The sequence below is a fragment of the Anopheles cruzii genome, chromosome 3 (genome assembly GCF_943734635.1).
Source record: "Anopheles cruzii chromosome 3, idAnoCruzAS_RS32_06, whole genome shotgun sequence".
In the NCBI taxonomy this organism is placed as follows: domain Eukaryota; kingdom Metazoa; phylum Arthropoda; class Insecta; order Diptera; family Culicidae; genus Anopheles; species Anopheles cruzii.
In genome coordinates, this window is record NC_069145.1 from 71040907 (window position 1) to 71065964 (window position 25058).

General features: G+C 51.2%; 6 protein-coding genes across 6 annotated transcripts; 4 read left to right on the forward strand and 2 right to left on the reverse strand.

The window, feature by feature from the left end:
- Positions 1–4955: 4955 nt before the first annotated feature.
- On the forward strand, positions 4956–10801 carry LOC128270904 (VWFA and cache domain-containing protein CG16868). Its single transcript, XM_053008328.1, has 4 exons — positions 4956–5393; positions 5599–8556; positions 8643–8928; positions 8990–10801. The coding sequence occupies exons 1-4, from the start codon at positions 4956–4958 to the stop codon at positions 9943–9945; spliced, it is 4638 nt and encodes a 1545-aa protein (XP_052864288.1). The 3' UTR covers positions 9946–10801.
- A 257-nt stretch (positions 10802–11058) lies between these two features.
- Positions 11059–13503, forward strand: LOC128271721 (coiled-coil domain-containing protein 93). Its single transcript, XM_053009342.1, has 8 exons — positions 11059–11192; positions 11281–11489; positions 11579–12020; positions 12086–12124; positions 12199–12509; positions 12573–12686; positions 12759–12964; positions 13030–13503. The coding sequence occupies exons 1-8, from the start codon at positions 11109–11111 to the stop codon at positions 13431–13433; spliced, it is 1809 nt and encodes a 602-aa protein (XP_052865302.1). The 5' UTR covers positions 11059–11108; the 3' UTR covers positions 13434–13503.
- A 100-nt stretch (positions 13504–13603) lies between these two features.
- On the reverse strand, positions 13604–14134 carry LOC128271722 (small integral membrane protein 4). The gene is made up of 2 exons (XM_053009343.1): positions 13908–14134; positions 13604–13839 (listed from the first exon to the last, which is right to left on the reverse strand). Exons 1-2 carry the CDS (start codon positions 14062–14064, stop codon positions 13757–13759), a joined length of 240 nt encoding a protein of 79 aa, XP_052865303.1. The 5' UTR covers positions 14065–14134; the 3' UTR covers positions 13604–13756.
- Positions 14135–14321: 187 nt separating this feature from the next.
- LOC128272638 (U3 small nucleolar RNA-associated protein 18 homolog) lies at positions 14322–16203 on the forward strand. The gene has a single exon (XM_053010477.1). The coding sequence runs from the start codon at positions 14349–14351 to the stop codon at positions 16188–16190; it is 1842 nt and encodes a 613-aa protein (XP_052866437.1). The 5' UTR covers positions 14322–14348; the 3' UTR covers positions 16191–16203.
- A 129-nt stretch (positions 16204–16332) lies between these two features.
- LOC128273491 (replication factor C subunit 3) lies at positions 16333–17483 on the reverse strand. The gene is made up of 2 exons (XM_053011462.1): positions 16893–17483; positions 16333–16818 (listed from the first exon to the last, which is right to left on the reverse strand). Exons 1-2 carry the CDS (start codon positions 17481–17483, stop codon positions 16333–16335), a joined length of 1077 nt encoding a protein of 358 aa, XP_052867422.1.
- A 503-nt stretch (positions 17484–17986) lies between these two features.
- LOC128273642 (protein arginine N-methyltransferase 5) lies at positions 17987–19887 on the forward strand. The gene has a single exon (XM_053011657.1). The coding sequence runs from the start codon at positions 17987–17989 to the stop codon at positions 19868–19870; it is 1884 nt and encodes a 627-aa protein (XP_052867617.1). The 3' UTR covers positions 19871–19887.
- Positions 19888–25058: the final 5171 nt, after the last annotated feature.

Genomic DNA, 25058 nt, shown 5'->3' on the forward strand with positions numbered 1-25058 from the left:
TCAATAATTCATAAGCGAAATAAAATATTTATACGCATCAACTCCATTAGCAGTAGCGCCATCGGTTGCATTTGCCGTTCCGGCCTTTGCTGCACGATCCACGATCGATACTTTGCGGATTATCGAGCTCCATTGCACATAAGCTGATTACGCGTACGTCCCGAATTAATGGGCTAAAACACATTATTTTGTCCGGCGATGGCGATAAAAGGTGGTTGAAGTTAATGTACTATAAATGAACCGGTCAAGAGGCTAACGGTTGGCCTATCATTAAAACTATTCCTTCCACCCTTCACGCTAGCTGTGCAAAGCACCGCATTCATAATGATAATCATTGGAGCGATTTTTGCATCAAATTGAGCGAACAAATTGAATAAATTGTACAAAACTGCCTCAGCCTCTGTGTTCGGTCTCACAACAACAACAAAAAACTGCTCCTCTTGTCGGAGCAAACCGCAAAACTAATCATAACCCTCACAATTTGGCCCTCCGGCGGAAAATGTCGTAAAATCATTTGTCAACTAGCAAAACAAGCTCATCCGCCCGGTCGCGGTCTTTATTGCTTACATCGTCTTACAGTCGAATGGACGAGAGATAATCAGAACCGGGGCCAAACCCTGGACCGGTGGAACAATTTGCGACCGAAACGACATAATTGTTCGCTCGACGCTACAACGCCACAAGCGTACCAGCATCCGGCCAACCGGCGACCAACGTTTAGTTGCTGCTCAATAACTCGTTTAAACCCTACTCAAAACTTCGGCCCACCCCTATCAATGACAAATGACAAAATTTCAACCCTAAACTGCGCACACACCAGGCACCGGCACCGGGGCCAGTTTTGCCGGGGCCTACCGGAAACCGAGCAAAAAGGACGACATTTCGCACGATGCTCGCTCACTGTTTTGACGCCCAAAACCCGACCAATGACGGTCATAAACTAACCTACCGCCCCAAACATCGGCCGGCGGATTGAGGACACTTTAGCGAAGATTGTCTGAGGTGCGCATGTGATGGGTGTAAATTTGGCAAACCGGGGATCGATGCGAAGCCAACGGGGGCCGCGGGGAAGGTACTCAATAAAACGTCAATCACCGCTGCACACTTTACGTTACTTTATCACAGGTTAACATACGTCTGATGCCCAACCGGTTAACCGTTGGCCTCTTTGTTGTAGCTTGCAGTGTCGTAATAGGTCAAGCAGTTCGCGTAACATGCCAACGAAAACCGTTGCCGCTTTCCCGCGGTCCAAGGGTGGATTTGGATCCATCTACAGGACTTGTTGGCAGCCCACCGTGGCTTCCGCGGAGCGCGGAGTCGAATCTTTTATTGTCTGTTGATCGAGCGAAATCAATCGGAGGCTTTCGGAGCACTACGAAAAAAACAAAAACATAACTTCGCAGACCGTCAGCACATAAAAGCGACGTAGAACTAGGTCGATTATGGGCAAAACATTGAAGCACATAAAAAACGCAACATTCGCTCGAAAGTTTGCTAACGTGCGTGTGTGAAGACTTTTGCCCGGAGATCGTTAACGCAGCTCGTGAGCGGTTGTTTCATTCAAACGGCACACGTGGTCCCATTCAGACTCATGCTTCAGCTTCGGACGAATTATTTTCCGTGCTGTCTTCCGGAGGCGCTGTTTTGAAGTTTTCGTGTTTCTATTTTTCCCCATCTTTGCTACCCCCGGTTGGTGGGCTGATGGGTTGGTGATCCCTCACGCCTCGTCTTGCCTGTGAGCTGCCACCCAAAAGCTTCACCGAGAAAGACACAGCAAAACGCCCCTGGGGTATCCGTCAAACTCACACAAAACAATGTTCGATGCTAAATCAAATAAAAGTAGGTTTATAAATTTCTCAAAAATCATAAATACTTTCGGCAAAAGAAACGGAGTTACGCATCACCGCCACCGGCAACAGCCACCTTCACCCTCGCCCGCAAACGCCGGCTGAGGAATCTTTTCAGGTTTTGCGTTGCGTATTTCGCCCTCGTGCGTTTCGGAAGAAAATTTTCTCGTCAGCGCGAACGAAACGACACAATTCGCCTCGTTTCCCAACACGACTCTGCCGCTGTCGCCCCGTAAACCACGAATTCTGTTGCCGAACGCGCGAACGAGCACAAATTTCGTGCACCGTCCTCGACCGACGCACCAAAAAGGGGTGCCGGTTGGCGAAAGGCGCAAAAAGAATCCAACAAAAATCTACCAAATTCCGCTCATAATTAATAACATCAAAGCGATCGTAAACGGTTAAGGAGCGTTTCTGTTTCTCGACTTTCAGCGTCCACGGCCGCGCGTCTTCGTGGCGCTCCGCGAATGTCTTGTCGACGAATCCAACGCAACAAAGTCAAACCGACGCAAAGTTTTGCGAACGTCGGCGGCCGCATTCACGGGAGAGCCAAAAAAGCAAATTCGGTGGTTCAAAAAGCCACCCTTGGGCGTTGATCACCGGTTCCAAGAAACTTCGACTGACCGACCTAAAAAAGGGTAAATGGAACCGCTCAGCATTCATGCCGTGAATGCCGTCGTAGCCGGCGCCGCTGAGTAGTTAACGGGTGGTGATTCGATTTTCTTCCAGGATAGGACCGGAAGTGAGACCGGCAGGTCAGTGGGCGAACAGGGGCGCGAATAGTTTAAAACTGCAACCCCAGGCGGAGGGGTGAAACGGTACCGTCGGGGTTTCGGTGCAGCCCGAAATACCGGCGCCCACTAGCAGCACCTTCCGAGAAGCACAGTTCACCGTTTCCGGTACGAATGGAATGTTGTTCGGTTCTCCTTTTTCACCTTTTTATTGTTTTCGCCTTTCGCCCACAGTAACCGTTAGCCTTTCGGGCGGGATACTTTTCTCTTTTCTTCTACATTTCTTGGGAAAATCTTTTGAATTTCATTCTGCCCACTGCACTACGGCGCACCTCGGTTGGTAGTGGCTGAGTTGGTTCACTTTCCGTTCAATGTGATAGCCGCATTCCACCGGAAATGAAGCAACACAATAAACGGTACCATCGCTACGGAGAAAGACGGCAGTTTATCTTTTCATTTCACGAGGACGGGAATTATCAGTCGGTACGTGTTCAGTTTTGACCGAATAGTTAAATCGGCCCAATGGGCCTTACTTCATTTGCATTTTGGACCCGAAAACTTTTGCAAAGTCTTCATTTTACTTACGTTTTTTGTTTCAAAACTCCATTTGAAAGACGATTGTGATTCTTGGCTGTAGGTAAATGCAACATAAAAGTATTATAGAACAACACGAGGCAAGAAAGTATAAAGACCCCAGTATAGAAGACCCAAACTAGTCACGTGAGAAAGAAATGCTGAGCTTCTAAGAACAGAAATCGATGCATATTTCGTAACCGTAGTATCAGCGTTTACCCGAAAAAGTTTACTTCAATGAAATCTAAATTCGGGGGTATTATTATCAAAGCATTAGAGCTTTGAGTTAGGATTCGAAAAAGCTTATTCAACAAGCTTTGACAACTTAGAACAGATTTTTTTACCCAAACACAGCAATTCAAACAACTGACCGAAATATTTGAAATTAAATAATAAAATTAAACGAATGAATATAAAACATAGTTTTTGTCCGTTCGTTTAGGCAATTGGTGGTCATATTTTTTTTAATGTTGATTCCGAAACACTTTTCATCGGATCACCCTGTGCCGGGAAAGTAGTGGGCTCACTTCACTCACCCAGCAGCATAACTCGACGGAGCTGTCAAAAGGTTTGTCGCTCAACGCAAACAGAAACGAAGTTCGTCGGACTGAGATTATATTTTGTTTTTTAGCCTAGCTTTTACCGCAGTGTTGTGCCAATAACATTACCAATAGCCCGAGGAACACGCTCTTTGGGCGAGAAACAGCAGAACAGTGGACACCTAGTGTTTGTAAGTTATAAATCCGCCAATTTACAACGCATTCTCCGAGTGGTCCACCGAGCATCATAAGGCAACATAATTCGTTGCGCGGTTAAGAAAAAGCGAAAGAAAGCCGTCTCCGTTGTAAGTGGCAGAGACAGGCAGCAGCGAGGCAGAGGAGGGCAGATTCCATCATATTGGAACGTGCTCCGCGTAGCGGGCCCTCAAAATCTTCAAAAACGCCCGACACCAACACTGACGAACGCGGTCCGCTCGGCCCGTGTGGCGGCCGTCGCCGTCGCTACAGTTCAAAGGAGATCGATTCCGTCGATGCTGGTCCGCGCCAACAGCGTGTGCGTGTGCAGCGCAGGGTGGCTGGCTGCGGTGCGCGAAGATCATAAGATCGCCAGCATAAGAAAGAAGCCCCGCCTGCCGGGCCGGGAGTGAGTGAAAAGGGTGCGAATGAGCGAGGGGCGCATACCGTCAACAACAAAGCCGCGAGCCGCCGCCGCCGAGAGGTTTTTATTTTCTTCCTTTGCACTCGTTCGATTTCGAGCCGATCGTCCGCGACGACGACCGATCGTGTGTGCGCGTGTGTGGGAAAGAGAAAGGAGAGCGATTTAAGGAAAGCACCAGACGTCGTTAGAAGCGACCGAAAGATTTTGTTTTTTTTGCCTTTTCTTCGCTACATCAGCAGGCTGCGGGCATAAGCGCTCGGAACGAATCAGACGGAAGCCGATGGATCAAAGCAGGCGGCCAAAGGGACTCTGGCAATGGAAGGGTCTAGCGAAGTGAGGAAACGAAAAAGATGAACCGAGCGACGGAAGGCCGCCGTCTGTTGGAGTGAAAATGACGAATCGTTCACGGTGCAAGTGCGGTGAAAGGAAGCCGAAAGTTATCATCCGCCCATGCCCGTGCGACGACGACACGGTCGGTCGCGTCGGTCGCGCCGGTGTTTAGTCCGCCCGCGGTCGCCCGACACCGTTAGGGAAAGGGCCAGACAGTGATAGTGTGCGAGTGAGTGAGGTGAACAAACGAGAAAGTTATTTGGGAGCAAAACACAAACATTACCGCCGCCGGCCACCACCGCCACCGGCCGTCAACATGAAGCCCGGCTTTGCCCAGCATTATGCTCGCGTGGTCCGGTTGCTCCTGCTCGTCACCGCGGTGGCCGGACCGGGCTGCCGAGCAGCGTTCGCGTCCAACCCAATTTTCGTCAATAGCATAGTTCCTCTGATAAGCAACCTGAGTGTCAGTTTACCGATACACAGCGATAACCACGACCACCAACAACAGCAGCAGCAGCAGCAAGTGCCTTCCGTGGCGATAGCATCGCCTTCACCTTCAGCGTCATCGACAACGAAAACGGCAACCTCGACCACGGCGTCGCAAACGACGTTAAATTTCACACCTAGCGATCGTGGGAATCTGACAGGTGCGGCCACCACCAGCAGCGAGTATGGCATCCAGGAACTGGCCAAACTGCTGGAGTCTACATTCGAACATATCCGCAGCGAGGAGCTCGACGTTACGGGCGTGCAGGTAACCTGACGGAATTTTATAGGGCTTAGGGTCAGGCAATATTGCCCGAAAGAGGCTCATAACAGTTGTAACGTTGATTTTGAATGCTAAATTTAGAACCACTGATTCCTTCTCTAAGAGCCTCAAACAATTTTTCTGCTACTCCGTAACATAAATGAGTTTCTCTTTGGGCGCTAAACTAAACTCTTGTTCGTCGTTGTTTTAGAAACTGTACGACAGTATGAAAATCGGTGTCAACGTCTACGACGACATGGAACTGGTGGAGAAGATTGCCTCCAAGCTGGGCCGCAAACTGGATCAAACGGTGTCGGCGGTCGAGAAGCTTCGCCGATACATTCACCAGAGTGCGGCCAACTACAGTACACTGCTGAATCCCTGCCCGTACAGCGAGCTGCTCAACCCGTGGGAGGACGAAGCGCCGTTCGATCTGCAGAGCTTCATCCAAAGCACGAAGCTCACGAATGCGTCGTTCGGCAAACACTTCTCACTCACCGGCGATCCGTCACCGGGCACGGCGTCCTCCGCCAACTCCGGTGCATTTCTCGATTTCAGTGCCTTTCCGGCGAATGCCGACGGATCGGACCGTCCTCGGATACGGGTCACCGATCAGACGCTCGACGATAACAACGCCAACCTGCAGCAGCGATTCGCCGAACAGGCCGCCCTGTTGGAGGAAAGCAACGTGCACGTCCGCCAGCAGTTTTTCCTGTCCACGCTGGATCACGCCAGTGCCTACAAGTGTCACTATTACCCGCGAGATGGGCGTCTGAAGTCGCTGCTGCTGTCGAGTGTCCGCAACAAGCACGTTTTCATCCTGATCGATATCGGCAGCACGATCACCTACGATCAGCTCGAGGTAGCCAAAGCGATCAGCAAGTTTGTGCTGTACTTGCTGAACGAAAACGATCGCATCGCAATCGTTGCAATCGGTCAGCGAACGTTTGCACCCGGTGATGACGAGTTTCCGGGCGAGTGTGCGCCCTCGCAACGGTTCCTTCGGGTGACGGCCGACGAACGGGAACGATTGGTGGAGTTTATCGATTCGCTTAATCGAACCAAGGGACCGACGAACCATTCGGCAGGCTTCCAGCAGGCTTTCGCCGCGTTTGACGAGCTTTACGATTCGCACGCCGAAGAAGTACCGATCGTGTTTCTGTACCTTGGGCGTGCCTTGCTGCCCGTCGGATCGCCCGGTGCTGCAAACATCCTGCGGACGATATTCCAAGGCCAAATACCGCTGCCCTATCCGGTGATCATCAACAGCTGTCTGATTCTGCTGGATGAGCGCGAAGTGCAGCAAGAGAAGCAGTTGATCGCGGACATTAGCACGCAAAACTATCGGCGCTACAATCTTTCGCACGTCGACTATCCGCCCGGCAAGATGGTGATGATTGCGAAGCACTCGTTCGATGCGCAGCGTTTCATTGTGGCGCTGATGGAACCGTTCCTTAACAACGGTGGCTTCATCGAGGAGCACCTGCGAGTGCACCTGCCGTATTACGATCAATCGCTGCACGAAACCCTGGTAACGCTCAGCTACCCGGTCGGGGTACACGGACTGGTCGGTGCCGATCTCTATCTGAGCGATCTCGCCGAGGATGTGGCGTACTTCCGACGTCGCGTGCAGCCGAACGACGAGTCGTATGCCTTTCTGATCGATCTGCAGGGCAACACGATCATGCACCCTTCGTACCCACGACCGCTAGCAACTCGCTCACAGCCCACTTACGTGACCAACATAGTGCGCCTCGAGCGCAATTACTTCGCCCCAGCCTTCAAGCGTATGATGGCCGATCCGGAAGGTAATCTGAGTATCGACCATTACGGCACGAACCACACCACGGTTTACTACTGGAAGCGGGTTCGGTTCTACATCGTTTGTCTCGTACGTTCCACAACCCAAACGGTGGGTGAAGTGGCCGCAGAAAGCGCACCCGTAACTCGTAGGTTATTTGACGCTGGACCACAGGTTCGCTATCTGCACCAGCTGACTTCGGCCGCGGGTTTGGCAGGGCGGAGTAGCGTGGAGTACAATTTCATCGCCTCCGGAAGTGCGGCCACCACACGCAGCCTTCTGGCGGCGTTACTGTACCATCGGATCGACATTTTCCCTCCCCACCACCAGCAGTCACCGGTAAGCGGCAGCGGCAACGGTGGGCTGACCGTGTGTCGGTTGGTGAAGCAGCTGGCACTCCCGGACGCTAGCACCCTTTTTCTGAGTGCCTCCTCGTTCCGTTCACCGTTCGCTCACATCCGCAACAATCGCGACGGACTGTCGAAGAGCGAAGAAGACAACGTGCGTTCGATACAGAACATCATGGCGTACCTGCGGGATGCGTACGGAAAGCTGCTGTTTGCCAACCCGGGCCTTCAGCCGGACGTCCGGGGTGACGTGCTGGCGCTGGTGCAAATACTGTTCGACTACCGGATGCGCCACGAACACAGCAATCTCAGCCGTTACGTTGTGAGACGGTACGCGGCCACCGTCAACGGTGTGCTGCAAACGTTCCCGGGTGGACTGCTCGATAGCGAGCTCGAACCGACGAAACGGCCGTGGTTCGTGAAGGCGATGGAATACCCGGGCCGGTTAGTTGTCACACGACCGTACCTCGATGCCGGCGGTGCGGGCTACGTGGTCAGTGTGGCTTACACGATCTTCGACGGTTCCTACAAGCCGGCTACAACTGGCGCGACTGCCGATCGAACTGCGATCGCCGTCGTTGCGATGGACTTTACGCAAGGATTTTTCTACAAACTGTTGCTCGATTCGGCGCCCGTGTGTGGGGTAGAGAACATCAAGTGTTTCCTGATGGACGATCAGGGCTACCTGGTGGCGCACCCGATGCTCACCGAGCTGCCCGGTAAGGCGGGCAGCGTTCGACGCGCTGCAGTGGAGCACATTACGCACAAAGAGTCGCAGGTCGCGAACGATATTCTCAACCACAAGCAGCTGGTGACGAAGAAGATGTGCTACAATTACGTCAACCGCACCGTGCAGCGCTTCTATCAGTTTAACATGAGCCTAGTGCCGGGCGAAATCGTGACCAATCTCATGTACGGCGAGAAAACCAAGTACCAGATCACGCTCATCCCGGGAACCAATCTCTTTCTCGGCGTGGTCAACTCCACCAACGACGGTGGCGCCTTCTGTCCGTGCAGTACCGTACGTGTCGTAACAAACGGTTGTCCGATGACCTCTCGTCTTCTCGTTGATACTTACTTTTATTTGCTCTGTTTGCTCATTGACAGGTGGGCAATTCGTGCTTGAACTGCAATCGCATGGAACAAACCGAGTGCGAGTGTCCGTGCGAATGCCCGCTCGATTATGACGATGGGTCGGAAGTGGCTAGTGGTTGCGGTGGCCGTTCAAAGCGACCCAAAGCAGGCGGAGGGAACCTTCTGCCGACACCACTCTGTTCACCGCTGCCCGAAGAACTGCTTTCGATGAGTGCGATCAACTACGAGCCGGACTATGAGGTCAAGAGCTGCAGTAACATCAACTGCGAAGATTACACGACGCAGGGTGATTGTTTAGGTGAGTGCCGAGCACGATTCAAATGGGCTTTTATTCATATTTTCCCTTTTATGTCCCACAGGTTTGGTCGGTTGCGAGTGGTGCCAGGTGGACGTAGATGGCGAGAATCCACTAACCACACCATTCTGCACCGCTCAGCTGGCGTGCTTTGGTGGTGTGTTTGGTTCGTCCACTCCATACGGAGATGCCGCGTACACGGGCAGCAACATGGAGTCGATGCTGCCACCGGCCTACAGCTCCATTGGTCCCGTCGCTGGTGCCATCCTGGCCCTGTGCCTCGTGGTTGGCTTCGCGATGTACTGCTTCCGGCAGAACACTGACCAGAGCGGTGCCTCCGAGCAGCTGTACGACGATCTGGTGGCCGATCATTGTCACGGTTTGCCACTATCCCGGTTCGATCTCGACGACGGCAGCCCGTCGGATGATTGTGATGCGGGGCGCACGAACGCGAAACAAAATTTGCTGATGAACGGACAGCAGAACGCAAACTACATGATCATACCTAACGTCGCCTCGCCGTACCAGATGTCGTCGGACTATCGGCGACCGGCGACGGGCGGTGGCGGAGGTAGCTCGTCCGATCACGGTTACTCCACCATGACGCATCACGAAGAATCGGAGCACCTGTGTCTCGCTGGTGTCGGCGATTCCCAAGTCGGTGTCCCGAGCGCCCCAACTGGGAACGGGTCCAAGCGGCTATCGATGTCGGACAGTGCTTCGATCAGCACGTCCGTTTCTAGCCCCTACAGCAACCACACGGGCGGAACGGGCGGTTCGTTCCTCTCCAAACCACCGATGCTCAGCTGCGAAATGAAAGGTTTCCCAGCCGCGACCGGATATGCCGTGGATCCGGTTACACAAACGGTGCTGCCATCACCGACGTCCATTTCGCGGACAGCGGTTTTCGGGGCCACGGTCCTAACTGCCGCCGGTACACCCATTACCAACTCGACACCCACCAGTGGCCACCATATCCTCGTCCCCGTGACCGTCCATCGAAACATGGAAGTATCTTAAACCACCTTCGAAAGGCCTATGTATAGTTCAAACCTCAATTTTGCCAAATTTCGTTGGACAAAAGGGACGGAAAAGAACCGCCAGGTGTGGTGCTGGTTCGTTTTCGGGGTTTGTTTACGTGAAACGATAGTTGTTCCAATAATTAATGGCATTCTTGTGCTTCCTGATTCGCTTCACTAACGATTACCTCCACACCACAAGCCGAAGAGATTTCTCGCATCACGTAGTTGCATCGATGCAATCCATCGGTGGCTCCGAACGTGTGAACAAACGCTTGCCTGTAGGAATTAAGGAAGAACTGTCGGTGCAACGTATTACTTTTTTACGTGTGAAACGAATCATAACAGATAGCTTAAATTAGAAAGGAGGTCTTAAAGATTGCAGCTCTTAGTGGCGAGAACTGTTTCGCTTGCATTTGTTTTTACAAAAATCCAGAAACTCGCATCATTAGAAGGGGAGAGAGAGAGAGCGCGGCAACGAAAATGAATGATTCTGTGTCAACCTAATTTAATGTAAACCTTACGATCCTCACGGGCGCGACACGGCTATTACCGTCCCGTTCGGGGGTCGTGCTATTGTTCGCCAGCGAACCGCGGTAAATGTGCTTCCCAGCTCCAGATTGTGCAGCTTTTATATGATAGTGGTGGGCAATGTCTCCTGTCCAGTACTGTACAGACGCCGCAGCGCGTTACGCCAGAAAATATATAGACTTTTGTTTTTAACATGTGTGCAAGTCGACCGAACAAATAATATTACCTCTAGATAGGTAGGTTTTCCCCCTCTTATTATGCTTGCAGAACTTTGTAAAATGTTGAAGGCGTATTGGGAGAAAATAACTTTTACAGAAACGAACTACAAATAAATTTATTTAACAGATTTCAATGGAAACGGTGGGTTTAATGTGCGTTCTTTACATTCGAAATTCATATTAGCTAATGTTTTTAAAAATTTTGTCCTTTTTGCTGGCCTACTAAAGCCCACTTTGCAAAGTGTGATTTGAAAACAACAGCCAATCTGTCAACTCGTGCGTTAGTGTTGGTGCTTGTTGATAGCCGCCTGATCAGTTAGCGAGTTACTGATTGGCTTTCATTCTTAACCCCAAGAAGCGAAAGTTTCGTCTCAATTGTTTTCCACTTGTAGAGGAAACAAAACAATAGTGCGGTATGGCAGCGAAAAACATTTTCTCGAAGCATCTCCCCAACGTAAAGCTTGCCACCCGGTTTGACGCCGATGGAAACGAGATTCAGGTAGAATTGTGAACGACACACGAGCCCATTATCTACAGATTAATGATGGACCACTGTGCGGTGTATGGCTTCTTTATACCATCGTTAGGTCGAAAAACGCGAGGATGAAGAGCAAAAGCGAAAAGAGCAGAATATTATCGAAACGCTGGTAACGGCCGGATACTACCGGGCGCACATACAGGGACTTTCTTCGTTCGATAAGATCGTCGGCGGAATGACTTGGTGCATCGAAGCATGCGACTACGATGTCGACGTCGATCTTCTGTTCCACGAGAACCTCACCATCGGGCAGAAAATGTGAGTATCAATGGCCAACGAAATTCGAAGCCAGCTTCATTTGTTGCCAAGATTACTCATGTTGCATCCCGTGCCGCTCCGCGGAACAGCGCCCTAACGGAGAAGATTGTCGCCGTTTTGCCCCGGATGCAGTGCCCGTTTCTAATTGAGCCGCACCAAATCCAGGGATTTGACTTCATCAACATTTTCCCGGTGGTCCAGTGGCTCGTGAAGCGCTCGGTGGAGAACCGGAGCAAAAAGGCAGACACTTTGCGCAAGCTCGCGGCCACTCAGTTCCAGAACCATTTCACACTCGCTACCGACCAGGAGTTGCAGCGCTTGCGGGTAAAACAGCTGGCCAACTTGCGTGCCGTCGAAGCGAAGTATCCTCCGAAACGGGCGTTCAGGCTACGTAAAGCGGCCGGCGGTGGTTGGGTACCGGTGCGACCAAAAGATACTCCGGAAGTTGACGAGGATCACGCCCAACTCGGTTCGGGTGGAGTGATGGACGAATCGGAAGCGGAGATACCGTTGTCGTCGCTGGAACAAGAGGTATGTTCCCAAAGAATTTTCCTTATTTTTTGACGTTTTTTATCGCCATTTTAATCCTTTTTTAGTTCGATTTTGAAGTTTTGTTTAAAAGTTTAGCCCGAGAGGTAATTCAAAAACCGAGTAAACTAGGGTTCGCCGTTTGACAATAGCACTAAGATGTTTCGTCTCGTTTCGATAGCACAATCTACCGGCGGAACTGTCGGAAATGGATTACGCAGCGTTAACCCGAAGGTACGATGAATTTAGACAACAAGCAGCCGGTTCTTCCAACGCACCGTCACTGTCCGAACGGAATGCCATCAAAAAGCGCCTAACGGAGAAGCTGGCCCTCGAAAAGGAGGTCGAACAGGCGCGGGCAGAGTGTGCCCAGGTTCAGGCAACCGTGAAGGACGAAAAAAGGCGCCTGCAGGAAGCGAAGGATCAAAACGAGAGCCTCAAGGAAGAGATACGGAATCTGGACAATTTGGAAATAAGCGAGGAGCATCAAAAGTACGCACGGACGGACGGGATAGTATTGCCAAGGCGCTAACACACGCTTTTCTACTTACACAGAATATTGGATCACGTTAAGCAGCTCGTGCTGAAGAATGAAAACATGAAGAAACAGGAAACGCTCTTCAAAGAGAACTGTAAGAAGGAGTTGGCCGAGATGCAGGAGAAGATCGAGTAAGTAGCGTGCATCCGTGGTTCCTGCAACGGAATAGCAGTAACGTTTCCGGGACCATTTTGTAATGCTAGAAAAGCCGAAATCTCGACACCGGATGATGACATGCGGGAATTACAGCGACAGCTGGAGATGGAACAGGAGCGCCTCAAATCGCTTCGGCTTCAGTTGGCCAAAAAGAACCGTGCCTATGTTTCGATCAATCGCCAGCTAGACAACATTCCCGATCGTACCGAGTTGGCACAGTATCAACGGCGGTTCCTCGAGCTGTACAATCAAGGTGCGTCCGGAACGGGATTCTGTTGCTCTTATGTAATTTTTTAAATCTTCTCCCCAAAACGGTAGTGGGTGCTAAGCACCGCGAGACGAAACAGTTTTACACACTCTACAACACGCTGGACGACACAAAGCTGTACCTCGAGAAGGAGATGTCGCTTCTCAATTCGATCTACGATAATTACGCCAGTGCCATGCAAACGCCCCACATGCGCGAGCAGTTCGTCCAACAGTTCGATACGATCGTCGAAGGAATCCGGGCGACGAAGACAAAGCTGCGCAAGAAGTGTGATGAAGAGCGGGCGAAACGCGACGCGCTTAACGGCCAGCTGCAGTGTTTGGTGGAACAGCAGCGGAAATACGCGGCTACCGTCAAACAGCTAACATTAGAATGCCAACGGAACGAGGCACTAATGCAGCACCTGAAAGTGTTGAAAAATAGTACGCCATCCGGAAGTCAGCCACAACCTTAACTTCAGTGCACATTCTCTTTAGCCTTAGGCGCACATAGTGGACGAATTAAAATATACTCTCGCGATTTAAACAATTCTTAATCAACTAGCAGTTGGATGATGTATTTCTACCGTCCATTAGCACCTTTTGGCGCTTCTTCCGGCTTTTGGGGAACCTCTCGTAACCGCTGACTTTTGATTTCTCGCTCGATGTAGTAATTCAGGTCACGTAGAGGTTGGTAGTACGTGTGCACAACCTGTGACCCCGTGAACATCATCAGCAGGGCGGCCGCTGTGAAGGTAAGATACTGGCGCATCGGAACACCGGCCGGCATGGTGGCACTTTACTTTCCTATCGGTTCCAACTGATGCAAACGCAACCGTTCCTCGACGATGTCCTTCGCCTGACGCTTTTTGAACGTGTTATCTGCGGAAAAGGGGGGACAGGTTTAGTGTTTCAGCCGTAACCTCGGCCGTATCTGGCTAGTAACGTACAGAAATTAGTGTTCCCTACGCGCCAGTGGATCATGGAAAATTCTAGTGCGGCACCGAGCCCGAAGAAAATGGGCAAAAACCGATAGATCCCGAGTGCACTTTTACCGGGCCATAGATCGAGCAGCTTTTTGATTTTATTACTCTTCCGGATGATCATTTAAACTTCTGTCCAGCTCTGTGCGTCCAAGAAAAAAATTTGGGTTTTTGCTAACTTTACATAATTTGACTAACTTTGCTTTGATAACTTTGACATGTTATTGTTCGAAACGGATCTTCACTCAATACGTTAATTCGAGCAAACGTTCCCAAAGGGGCGTGCGTGACATTCGGATCTAAACAAAACAAAACTCCCAGGCCGCACTTGACAGTTCAGCGCTACGCGTTTCACGTGTTTTTCTGACGGTGTTGGGAAGTTTTGTTGCTTCGAAGCATAAAATAAGAATGTCCGGCGACGCGGAAGTGGAAAATATGGTCGCTAGCTACCTCAGTGATGTGCGATCACAGTTTGAAGCGTCGACAAACTCGGTTGAAGCATCTTCATCGTCCGACACGGAGCAACAGGAACAGGAAGAAGAGGGATACCAATCCGACGAGGACCCTAATTCCATCAAACACGAACCGCTCTTGGAAGTAAAAAGTGAACCCGAAGACAGTTCCGATGATGAGCGTGCCGACGATGAACAGGCCGACGATGAGCAGGCCGACGATGGATCGGTCCATGGTGTGAAGCAACCGGAAGAGGATAGCGCCGAACCGTGCGACACCGATGTCCCCAAGCCGGAAGACGAACGTAAGATGGACATCAAAACTAAAGCGAACCAAAACCGTCGGATGAAGAGCAAAAGAAAGCACTTCATGGATCTAGACGATAATGACATTCGAAAACCGGCCTCCGCTACGGAACGGAACCTAATGTCGCTGCTGTTCGGTGGCAAGTCAGAGATGGTCACCCAACTCTGTTCCCAGGCGGACGAAAGGGACAGCCGCAAACGCAAACCGGAACACAGTAAGCAGGAGATCGAGGCGGAATCCGACGAGGAAGAAGATAAACCGGAACCGATGGAACGATCGGCGGCCTGGCATGATTCCGATGACGACAACGATGACGACGTGGACGACCGGAAAGTGAAGCGCAACAAGTACGATCGCGAGCTGGGCAAACTGACGTACGAACGACGGCGCAAAAAGTTTGAACAGATTGTCGGCAATCCAAAGTGGGCCGATCTCGATCGCGTGCAGGAACCCGATTCGGACGATGAAATCCTCCAGACGGTGGGGCACGTAGTGAAGGCCAAGAAGGGATCGCAGGAATTGCCGAAAGATAGCATAGAGCTGAAGGTGCTGAAAACTTTGAACCGCGAAACGAAGCATGAAGGAAAAATCCACTCGATCTGTTTCCACCCATCTTCCATGGTAGCCATGATCGGTGGCAGCAGCGGAAAGGTTTCGATTGTCACCGTGGACGGTGTGCGCAACGAAAAGCTGCACACGATGGGATTGGAGAAGTTTAAGCTCGCCTGCGCACGCCTGACACCGGACGGCAACGAGGCGATCTTCGGTGGGTACCGAAAGTTTTACCACGTGTACAACCTGATCAGTGGCCAGAGTGCCACCCTCAAAATCCCCTTCCAAGAAACGTGGTCGTTGCACAACTTTTGCCTGTCGCCTTCGGGCCAGTACCTTGCCTCATTGGGCAACTCTGGCGAGGTGCACTTGTTGAACGCCAAAACGAAGGAACTTTTGCAGACGGTACAGCTTCGTTACGACTCAGCGGCTCTTGCGTTTACACCCGATTCGCGCCATCTGCTCTGCCACAGCCAGGACACCGAAGTGTCGGTTTATTCGATCGATCGCCAGCGGATCGTGAACGTGTTTCAAGACGAAGGCTGCGTGAACGGGTCATCGATTGCCGTCTGTCCAAACGGCCAGTTCGTTGCCACCGGCAGCAGACAGGGAATTGTGAACATTTATTCGCTCGAAACAACGTTCCAGCAGAAAAGCCCGGTACCGCTGAAAACGATCGGTAACCTCACAACGTCCATCGGATCGATATCGTTCAATGCGACCTCGGAGTTGCTGGCCATCGCTTCGCCGGACATTAAAAACGCGGTGCGCTTGGTGCACATACGCAGTGGGACGGTTTTCCGTAACTTCCCGCTGCAGAACTCACAACTGGGCAACGTGACGTGTGTTGCATTTTCGCCTTCCGGTGGCTATCTGGCTTTCGGCAACAAGCAGAGCTACGTGTCGCTGTTTAGAGTTAAGCACTATCAGAATTACTGAAGTGGTACAGTAAACGGAATAAAGTTATCATTACCTCACTATTAATGGTCAGCTTGTTAGTTCGAATATCATAAAATGGTCAGTTTGGGTTTTAGGGAATTAATGTTTTCTAATAATTAGCAAATTGAGATTCAGCTCCGCCCTAAAATTCGTCCATATCCATGACGGAAACCTGATTCAAGAACTTCTTGTACAGCGACATAAACTGCGCCACGAACGCCTCCAGGTGGAAAATGTGTTTGCTCCCGCGCTGCATCCGGTGATCGTACAGTCCGGCGAAGGTGAGCGTTTGCGCCTTCAGACTCATGTCACAGTTTTGCACCAGAATCTTGACCAAGCCCTTGAAGATGATATCGGGCGGGATGCCCTGCGAGAGCAGCTCGTACAACCGTTCGCGCACGATCTCCATCCGCTGGGGTGTTTGCTCCTGCACGATCATGTTGGCCGTTTCGCGCAGGTACACCTGCCAATCCATGTCCGGAATGTCCTGGCTGGCGGTGAACGGATACTGTTGCACCTTGCACGCCTCCAAGCTAAGGATGGCCCGGCGAAGGTTGCGCTCCGACTTTTGCGCTATCCTCGTGGCCAACTCCGGCGGAATGTTTAGACCTTCCTTTTTGCAGATCGTCTTTGAAAAGCGAAACAAAAAAGCACAGAATGTGGAACTCCGCTCGGCAAACATATTTCATACCGGTAACTTACGCTCATGATGCCCACAATCTCGGCCTCTGTCGGTGCGGCCACACGAATGCCAAGGCAACGGCTTTTCACCGCAGGAATGATGCGAGAGGTGGAGTTTACGCACAGCACCAGCCGGCAGGTGGCCACGTACTTTTCCATCGTCCGACGCAGCGCGTGTTGCGCGTCCTTCGTCAGCTCGTCCACTTCCGAAAGTACGATCGTCTTGAAGTCTCGCTGGCCGGTCGGATCGATTTGTTGCGTTTGAGCGATCTGTTTGATCATATCCGTAATGACGACTCGATCGTAGATGCCCACATCCGACGGATTCACCTCGATGTGAAAGTTGCTGCTCACGGTCATAATTTCGATCTTCTTGTTGGATGGCGTCGTAAAGTTCATCACCTCGTTCCGCAGCCTTTCGACACCGGGACCGTAGAGCTCGCGTAGAAGGCAAATGATCCGCGTTTTCTTGCCAGCCCCCGACGGACCGTAAAACATTAGGTGCGGAAAGTCGCCCTGCGAGCACAGGTTGATTAGCTGGTTCGCCTGCGTTCGGTGGTAATCGAGCTTTGCGAGCTCCCGGGGACGGTAACGATCGACCCAAAGCGCCATTATCACGAGAAAACGTCCGGCCCGATTCGATACTTTGTTTGGTTCGTAATTAACTTGGAGAATGCTCTGACCGGCTGACTTTGGCGCGAAATACACACCTTTCAAGAGAAACTACTGCTCGAATGACGAATACCTTTAGAAACGTACACTATTATTACGTTATAATTAATGAGCGGTTGGTAAAAAGTACTATGAAATGAAGAAACATTTCTTACAGAAATTTAGTATTTCATATTAATGGCTAGGACCCATTAAATGGAAGAGTGCGTATTTAAATTTTCTTCTCAAAATTCGTAGGAGCTCAAAACAAAACTGCTCGAATTTTCAGTACTTTCAGCCATACGGATGAGCTGTCACTTTGGCTTCCTCGCACGTGCAAACGGCTTCGCTTTCTGATACACCCGGTTTGTTGTACCGCTTGTTTTTCCGGATTTACAGCTTCGGTAGTCACCCTCAGTAGGGTATAGTTTTAACGAATTGCTGTTCCTTTTTAGCTCGTAATCATGAGCACCGACCAGAAGCCATTCGTAGCCATTTCCCTCCACCTGGATACGGTCGATGAGTTGGGCCCAGAGATTGAACGTGCGGCGAAAGCTAACTTCAATTCCATCACCATTCCCGTTGTGCATTGGCGCTTCGACCGAGAGTTTGAGCGGGAACCTCTGCGCACCAAGCACCAGCAGTTTACCCGATCGGATTTGCTGCTTTCCTCCACCCAGTGGCTGAACAAAATCATCTGCCGCATCGCGGATCCCGTTGCGTTAAACTCTCCGATCGAACGGGTACGCAAACAAGCAGAACGGACTTTGTCGCAGGAGATTTCGTTTGCCCAGCATCTGATGCAGAATGGTTATATGTACACCAAACTGACCAGTGAAACTAGTGCCAATTTCGCCCGAATTGTGTCCAGTGTGCTTGCCAATGGTACACTGCTGGTAGAAGTTCCCATGGTCAATCCGACGGTAGCGCAGTGTTGCTGGCGGAGGGATGTTGATGGCGAAGAACCGCCGGTGGCAGACGACCCGTGGAAGTGGTGGAACACCTTTCGTTCGCATGCCGATTTCAACCACCAAGTTAAGGTGGCCCTCGAGCTAACGGTTGATGTACCGCAGCAGGGAGAAATTTACCGCTGGATGGGCGAACCGATCGATGCAGTGGTACTGCCCGCAAATGTGTTCCTTACGAACGCCAAGAACTATCCGGTGCTGTCTAAGGCCCATCAATCCATTGTGACATTTCTCTACCGGACGTTCTCGTGCCACTTTATACTCAAAGCCAATCCTGCCGATGGGCATCTGGTACACTACGTGGACTACATTAAGCACATCTTGAGCGCCAATTACGTTCCCGATCCGATGCAGGGATACGACGATCTGTTGGAAATACCGCTGCAACCGCTGTACGACAATCTGGACAATTTTACGTACGAGGTGTTCGAGAAGGATCCGGTCAAGTACATCCGCTATCAGGATGCGATCGAGCAGGCTCTGAGAGATCGGGTCCCGGACGAGGAAGCGGAACAGAAAACCACGATCGTCATGGTTGTCGGCGGTGGCCGTGGCCCTCTGGTCCGAGCGACGCTTAATGCTTCGGTGAAGGCGAACCGAGCCGTGAAAGTGTACGTCGTGGAGAAGAATCCGAACGCCATTGTCACGCTGACCGCACTGATCGATGAGATATGGAAAAACCGAAACGTCGAGCTCATCTCTACCGATATGCGTGAGTTCAATCCACCTGAGAAGGCGGATATTCTCGTGTCGGAACTGCTCGGATCGCTCGGTGACAATGAACTGTCCCCCGAGTGTCTCGATGGGGCGCAGAGGCATCTGAAGGACGACGGCATCAGTATACCGTGCAAATCTACCTCATACCTCAACCCGTGTATGGCCTCGAAGGTGTACAATCAGGTACGCACTCTCGAGCGAAACCCGAACAGGAAGGATCGCGTAGTGTCCTCGCGGCATATGGAACAAACTTACGTCGCTTACCAGAAGAACGCTTACCACATCGACGATCCGCAGCCGTTGTTCGAGTTCGTCCACCCAAACCGACAGCAGCCCATCGACAACAGCCGATACCGGGTGTTACGGTTCAAGGCCAGCCTGGACTGCGTGCTGAACGGGTTTCGCGGTAGCTTTGACACGGTGCTCTACAAGGATATTACGCTCAGCATTCACCCGTTCACGCACACTATCGGGCTCGGATCGTGGTTCTCGATTTTCGTTCCACTGACGGAACCGGTCCAGGTGAAGGCGGGCCAGGAGATTGTGCTGCACTTTTGGCGCTGTGTAGCCTCGCACAAGGTTTGGTACGAATGGAGCCTCGGGGCACCGGCCGTTACGCATGTGCATAATCTCAACGGACGCGGTCATCCGATATGGCAATAGGCCAAGGCCGAAGTTTCCTTGTGACGGGTATTTGACTATGCTTCCAAGAAGCTTAGTTACAACGATATTGAACATAATAAACACAATATATAAAACTACTAGCGTATTACTATGAATCTTTGCAATGTTATGTTTGCGATTACGTCCTCAAAAATCTAAATATAACCATCGTTGTAATTGGACAATAAGTTCCGAATCCCGAACCCGAAAACATGCCATTTGTCTAAACGAGACAGGTTGTGTCAGCTTGATTCTTTAAGCATGTGCACTTTAATTCGACCATTGCGAGTCCTGCAAGACTTGTCAGCCTTTGCCCGCCCCATGTGTCCTCGAAGAAAACATTTCCGCCCAGGTACCGTAAAGTAATGCTAATGGAAACATTGCAAACGTTTGTGCAGCAAATTTCAAAACCACCGGAATAAAGATATGGCTACTTAGTGTGCCAACGTACGCCATACTATTGCCACACACGGTTTAATCTCGTTCGCAGACCATTTACGGTACTTTTGAATCAGATGCCACGACGAGCCAGGACACATACCGACAACCGATGGCCACAGAGCCACCGTCTCACGGGCCTTGTGTAAATCGTCCAACTGAACGAAAAGGACATCCGGCGGTTCTTGTAACGGTGTCAGTGGCAGCGCGCAAAGGGAACTAGGAACGTGAACTGCCGAACGCGCGAAACCATCACCACGGCGGGCATGCTCTGGCGGGCCGCTCCCGCTGATAATGGATAACCGTGCCATTTCGACACTTTACGAGTTATCTTCCCGGCTCCGTTACCGTTGCGGTTTTTGTGGTAGTAACCACCACCACCAGTAGTGCACCCTCGTTGTTATCATCGCCCCTAACTTCCGGTACCGTTCCGGAACACGCTGCTGGCACTCGAGCACTATCCGAACTCGTTTCGAGCACTTTACGAACCGCTGTCAACGAGTGCGCGAGAGAGAAGGAGAGACGCTGCGAGAGAACGTGCCGAGAGCGACAACCGGAAAGATGGTCAGCGAGCGCGAATGTTATCACGCCGTGGGAGATGCTGCGTCGCGCAAGCTTGAGATCGAAATCGTGAATCAGTTCGTGGTTTTATCGCCCCCATTCAGCAAACGGCTCATTCGAGTTCACTCCCTCTCTCTCTCTCTTTCGCGGACGCTCTCTGACTCAGTGGCGCTTCACTTCCGCTCTCGGGAATTCGCTGTGTCTCCCTCTTCCCGTCAGCGAGCACGAAGCATCTGTCGGTCTCTCTTCGCCACTTCCTGGTCCCGGTGTGGGGCGATGGGTCTCCGCTCGGCTTCCGCCGATGGAGGCGCGCCGGATGATGATCCTCGTTTTCTGAATGAAGCGCCCGATAGGTTGCTGCTGCTCCCGAGGTCCCGAGACAGTCTCCGATAAACAAACAAACGCGACGGGAGCAATACCGATTTATCGGCGGCGCGTCGCGGCTACCGACAGAGTCCAGTGTCTGGTATCGCAATCCGGGCAGCAAGAAGCAGGTTCGCACTTGGTGGTGTTATCCTGAACTGTGCGCGAAGCTTGGCGAGGATCTGCCGGACGAAACGAACGCGTGGTGTCGGTTGCAGAAAACTTGAATTTAAATATGGTGTCTACCAGGATCCGGTCATCTACTTCGAAAGCGTCTACATCCGCAGATTGAACTTAAACAGTGTGGCATTGATTCCATTAAAATTGTGATAGAAATTATACGGAATAGTTGAATAGCAGCAAAAGTGGATCATAAATTAATTGCATTAAACTACAAACAATCTGAGTAAAGCAGAAAGTTTATCTCCGCTACAAAGTGCCCTATAGTGTCGTGTGGGAAAATAAATCCACAAGCGTTTATTTTCGTAACCTTCAACCCAGACCGCTCTGGCTGGTGTGGGTCACAAAGTTTTCGAACCTCTCAGTCACAGACCGGTGCGGCGAGTCTGCTAACGGAAAGTATCCTGGGCCACAAAACCATCCGCAAGGTCGGTTCCGTTCCGAGAAGTGAGCCCGAGAAGCTTTCCCAAAGTCGGGAGCGGCAAATTTATTGAAGAACGTGGAAAATAGAGAGTGGATAATTAAATGCAACATAATGAACTCCTCCGACGGAGATAGCACGCCGCCGCCGCTGCGCCCGATGGCCGGGTCGCCGGGAGACCTGGGCTTGGACGATAGTTGGTAGCGCGCAAGAAGCCGCACGCCGTCGTCTGTGTGACTCGAGCGAGCAAGTCGAGCAAGGCAATCCTTGAACCGTACGGTGCGAAGTGTACGTCGAAGTGGCCACTGGTAGGAGTAGCCTTCCTCTAAGGCCAAGGATTGGCAGAGGAAAATTTATGAAGGAAGTAATTCTGTCGAAAGGACCAGCTGCCTTGGCCGCCACGTGCGGTTCTGTGTGTGCGTCTCAAGGCGAATCGTCGAAGCGTCAGTTTTGAAACCTTAGCGCTCCGGTTCCGCAGTAATAGTTGAGCACCGCCGGACAACAACAACAGCATACCACAGTACAGCCGGAGGTACAGCCTTTGGTGATCCTCACCAGCACTTGACCTTTCCCGGGAGTGGTAAATTGGTTTAAAATCAACGTCGACGACGCCGCGGAGCTGGAACTTCGAGAGGCCATTGTTAAGTGAAGTCGCCCGCGGATACATTTCAACGTTGCCGCTGTACGTGTCTGGTTAGTGTGCCAAGAAGTGTATGTGTGTGTGTTTGTTTCTCCTGGTGGAAAAGTAGTGCAGTTTGTGGGTGAAATAATTGGAAAAAGTTTATACATACACACACACACCGCAACGGTGGCCATTGGTTAGAACTTGCTGATTGTCGCGAAGTGCAAAGTCGAAGTTACATGGGAATACGAAAAAATGCCATTCCGTTGCCAAAGCTCCGCTTAGTGGCCGTACAGTGAGTAGGCGAGTATAGGCAAAAAAGTACCCCGGCTCCGCAGGGGTTTTGAGCCAGAGAGACCGACGGTGGATTACGGGTTCGGTCGCGGGTAAAGTACATTTGCATCATCGAAACCATCAACCATCCGTCATTTTTACGACTCCCCAGCTGCCATTCGCCAGAGGTGAGCTGCTTTGATTGATTGCCGTATTCTGCCGCCTGTCGAAGGAACTAAACTGGAATTAAATGTTACCGCGACCGCGTGATCGATACTATAATTATAAACATTGCACTCATAATTATGGAACCCATTCATCACTCATCTCCGCGCCCGATGGCGGCGTTTGGAAATGTTAGGTCAATCAAATGTCATTCTTTACGGTTCGGCGTAACTGACAGCCTGAGTTCCGGTTTCCTACCGACTGTGGGAACGTAGCTTCGAAAATTAAAGCTTTTGTTCAAAGGCCTCGTATGAACAAATGTCAACGTTTGAAAATGTTAATGGCGTCCACTCCCTATTTCATATCTACAACTGGGCGCGTAGCTTAAGCTGACACTTAGAATACAATTCTTGATCGTTTTCTAATGAACGCCTCTGCGCCTCCGCGGAAACCAGCAAACAGCTCGGGTCTTTGGGATTCTTTGTAATGAAAGCATCCTTCCGGAGGCCAGCCGAGCCTCCATGGTGGGGACAATAAATTGGCAATGCGGCACCGTTTTAGAGCACCGAAGCCTAGGTTTACAGTTTACGATGGCCTTAATTGCGCGTGGAGAGGTTCCATAAAAAGCCCAATGAATTACCGGCCACTGTTCGATTGTAAACTTTCTTCTACGCGCTCCTCATAACTCTGTCTGCCTCATCTCGAGGCCAAAACGGTGAACGAGCTGTTTCGCCGAACAGGATCAAACACACCCACCGCGAACCCGCTTCCGTTTCGATTGGAGAGCGTTAATTACCGTGCCGGGAAGCGAAAGGCCATTCAGTTCCTGGAACAGGATTTAATTAGAACCGAATGTTTACCGAGCGATTGTCTGTCCTCTTGGCCCACTTGGCTCCAAAGGCTGCCGCGAGCCGAGACCGGTTAGCAGAGACCGATTCCGTGGGATGTTTAGCCCTCCCAACTACCGAATGGGCATGGCCAGGAAACGCCACAGGTCTGTGTAAACAATTTGCTCACTCTAGTCGATTGGATTTCCATTTCACCTGTCGATGCCCAGGGCCCTTGATGGTGCCGTCGGTTCATGAAGTTCCGGCCCATCGAAATTCGGCGAGACTCGAGTGTTGACGATTTTATTATGTGTTTTTTTGTTCGTATCGTTGCTTGGCCAAAGATGTTGGAGTGTGATCGATAGGATCGTGAGTGTGTGGGCAGATGAACCTAGCCGAGAGCAGCGACAGCACAAAGCAAAAGCCATCCGTCAAACGGTGAAGCACGGTCATTCTTCCTGGCGCCCGAATCGACCTCCGGCGTTTGAACGATTTGTGCAAACACACTCCGTGCCATTCGAGTGATTTCTAGCGAAACCGAAGCACACTCTAGCGACACACACTTTTCGCTGGCCAAGGTTTAAAGGAATCGCGTGTCGTGCGCGCTTCGCAAGCTTCCGGCTGTGACGGAATGCGTTTCCCGGATCCTCAACAATGAACCGAAGTTCTACGAAGGTACGAGGCGGTAAACTTCGCACTACTCACCCGCGGTCCGGCACTCTATTAATTTTGTTCCCAGCATGACAACAGCGTTGATTGATTTGCAGCGTTGATTAGAATGGATTAATTATGGTCCGATCCTGTCCGGGGTACACGGCACAGCACCGGAACCGGAACGGTCCCGCCTAAATGGCACCTGTCCAGCCGAGTGCGAGCCGCGTGCGTGGGCTCCAGCAATGGCGTTATCCGAAATTCGTTGCGTTAATTAATTGGTTGTATTCAAGCCCGTCGACAACCGGATCTTGCGTGGTTGGAGAACTAGATAGCCCCCAGATTAGACCGCATAAATCCGATCCACATCCGTATGTATCCGATTTTGCACGGTTTTGGTAATGTTGGCGAATAAGGATTGATGTCTGCGAATGGCCCGTTGATCACATCGAAAAGCCCTCCGATACGTTCAACGCATCGATAATTAACGCAAGTCCTGTTAGCCACATGAGCCGCAGGGATTAGTATATGCAGTGCGTTATGTAAACACAGTGCAGTGAAAATACTTTTCCCGTTGACCAAAAGCTCTGCATCGAGGAGAATCTGCGACGAACCACGAAAATCACTCACCGCCAGGAAGACATTGCCGTTTTTTTTTGTCACCTTTAATCGTTCCCGACCGGCATC

What these genes read in the sequence shown, in the direction of transcription:
- LOC128270904 (XM_053008328.1), top strand. Translation starts at nt 4,956, where the DNA reads ATGAAGCCCGGCTTTGCCCAGCATTATGCTCGCGTGGTCCGGTTGCTC. An exon ending in TCGACGTTACGGGCGTGCAG is followed by an intron (nt 5,394 to 5,598) that starts GTAACCTGACGG and finishes TCGTTGTTTTAG; the next exon opens with AAACTGTACGACAGTATGAA. An exon ending in GACGCAGGGTGATTGTTTAG is followed by an intron (nt 8,929 to 8,989) that starts GTGAGTGCCGAG and finishes TATGTCCCACAG; the next exon opens with GTTTGGTCGGTTGCGAGTGG.
- LOC128271721 (XM_053009342.1), top strand. Translation starts at nt 11,109, where the DNA reads ATGGCAGCGAAAAACATTTTCTCGAAGCATCTCCCCAACGTAAAGCTT. An exon ending in CCGATGGAAACGAGATTCAG is followed by an intron (nt 11,193 to 11,280) that starts GTAGAATTGTGA and finishes TACCATCGTTAG; the next exon opens with GTCGAAAAACGCGAGGATGA. An exon ending in ATAAGCGAGGAGCATCAAAA is followed by an intron (nt 12,510 to 12,572) that starts GTACGCACGGAC and finishes CTACTTACACAG; the next exon opens with AATATTGGATCACGTTAAGC.
- LOC128271722 (XM_053009343.1), bottom strand. Translation starts at nt 14,064, where the DNA reads ATGATCATCCGGAAGAGTAATAAAATCAAAAAGCTGCTCGATCTATGG. An exon ending in CGTAGGGAACACTAATTTCT is followed by an intron (nt 13,840 to 13,907) that starts GTACGTTACTAG and finishes CCTTTTCCGCAG; the next exon opens with ATAACACGTTCAAAAAGCGT.
- LOC128272638 (XM_053010477.1), top strand. Translation starts at nt 14,349, where the DNA reads ATGTCCGGCGACGCGGAAGTGGAAAATATGGTCGCTAGCTACCTCAGT.
- LOC128273491 (XM_053011462.1), bottom strand. Translation starts at nt 17,483, where the DNA reads ATGGCGCTTTGGGTCGATCGTTACCGTCCCCGGGAGCTCGCAAAGCTC. An exon ending in AGATTGTGGGCATCATGAGC is followed by an intron (nt 16,819 to 16,892) that starts GTAAGTTACCGG and finishes CGCTTTTCAAAG; the next exon opens with ACGATCTGCAAAAAGGAAGG.
- LOC128273642 (XM_053011657.1), top strand. Translation starts at nt 17,987, where the DNA reads ATGAGCACCGACCAGAAGCCATTCGTAGCCATTTCCCTCCACCTGGAT.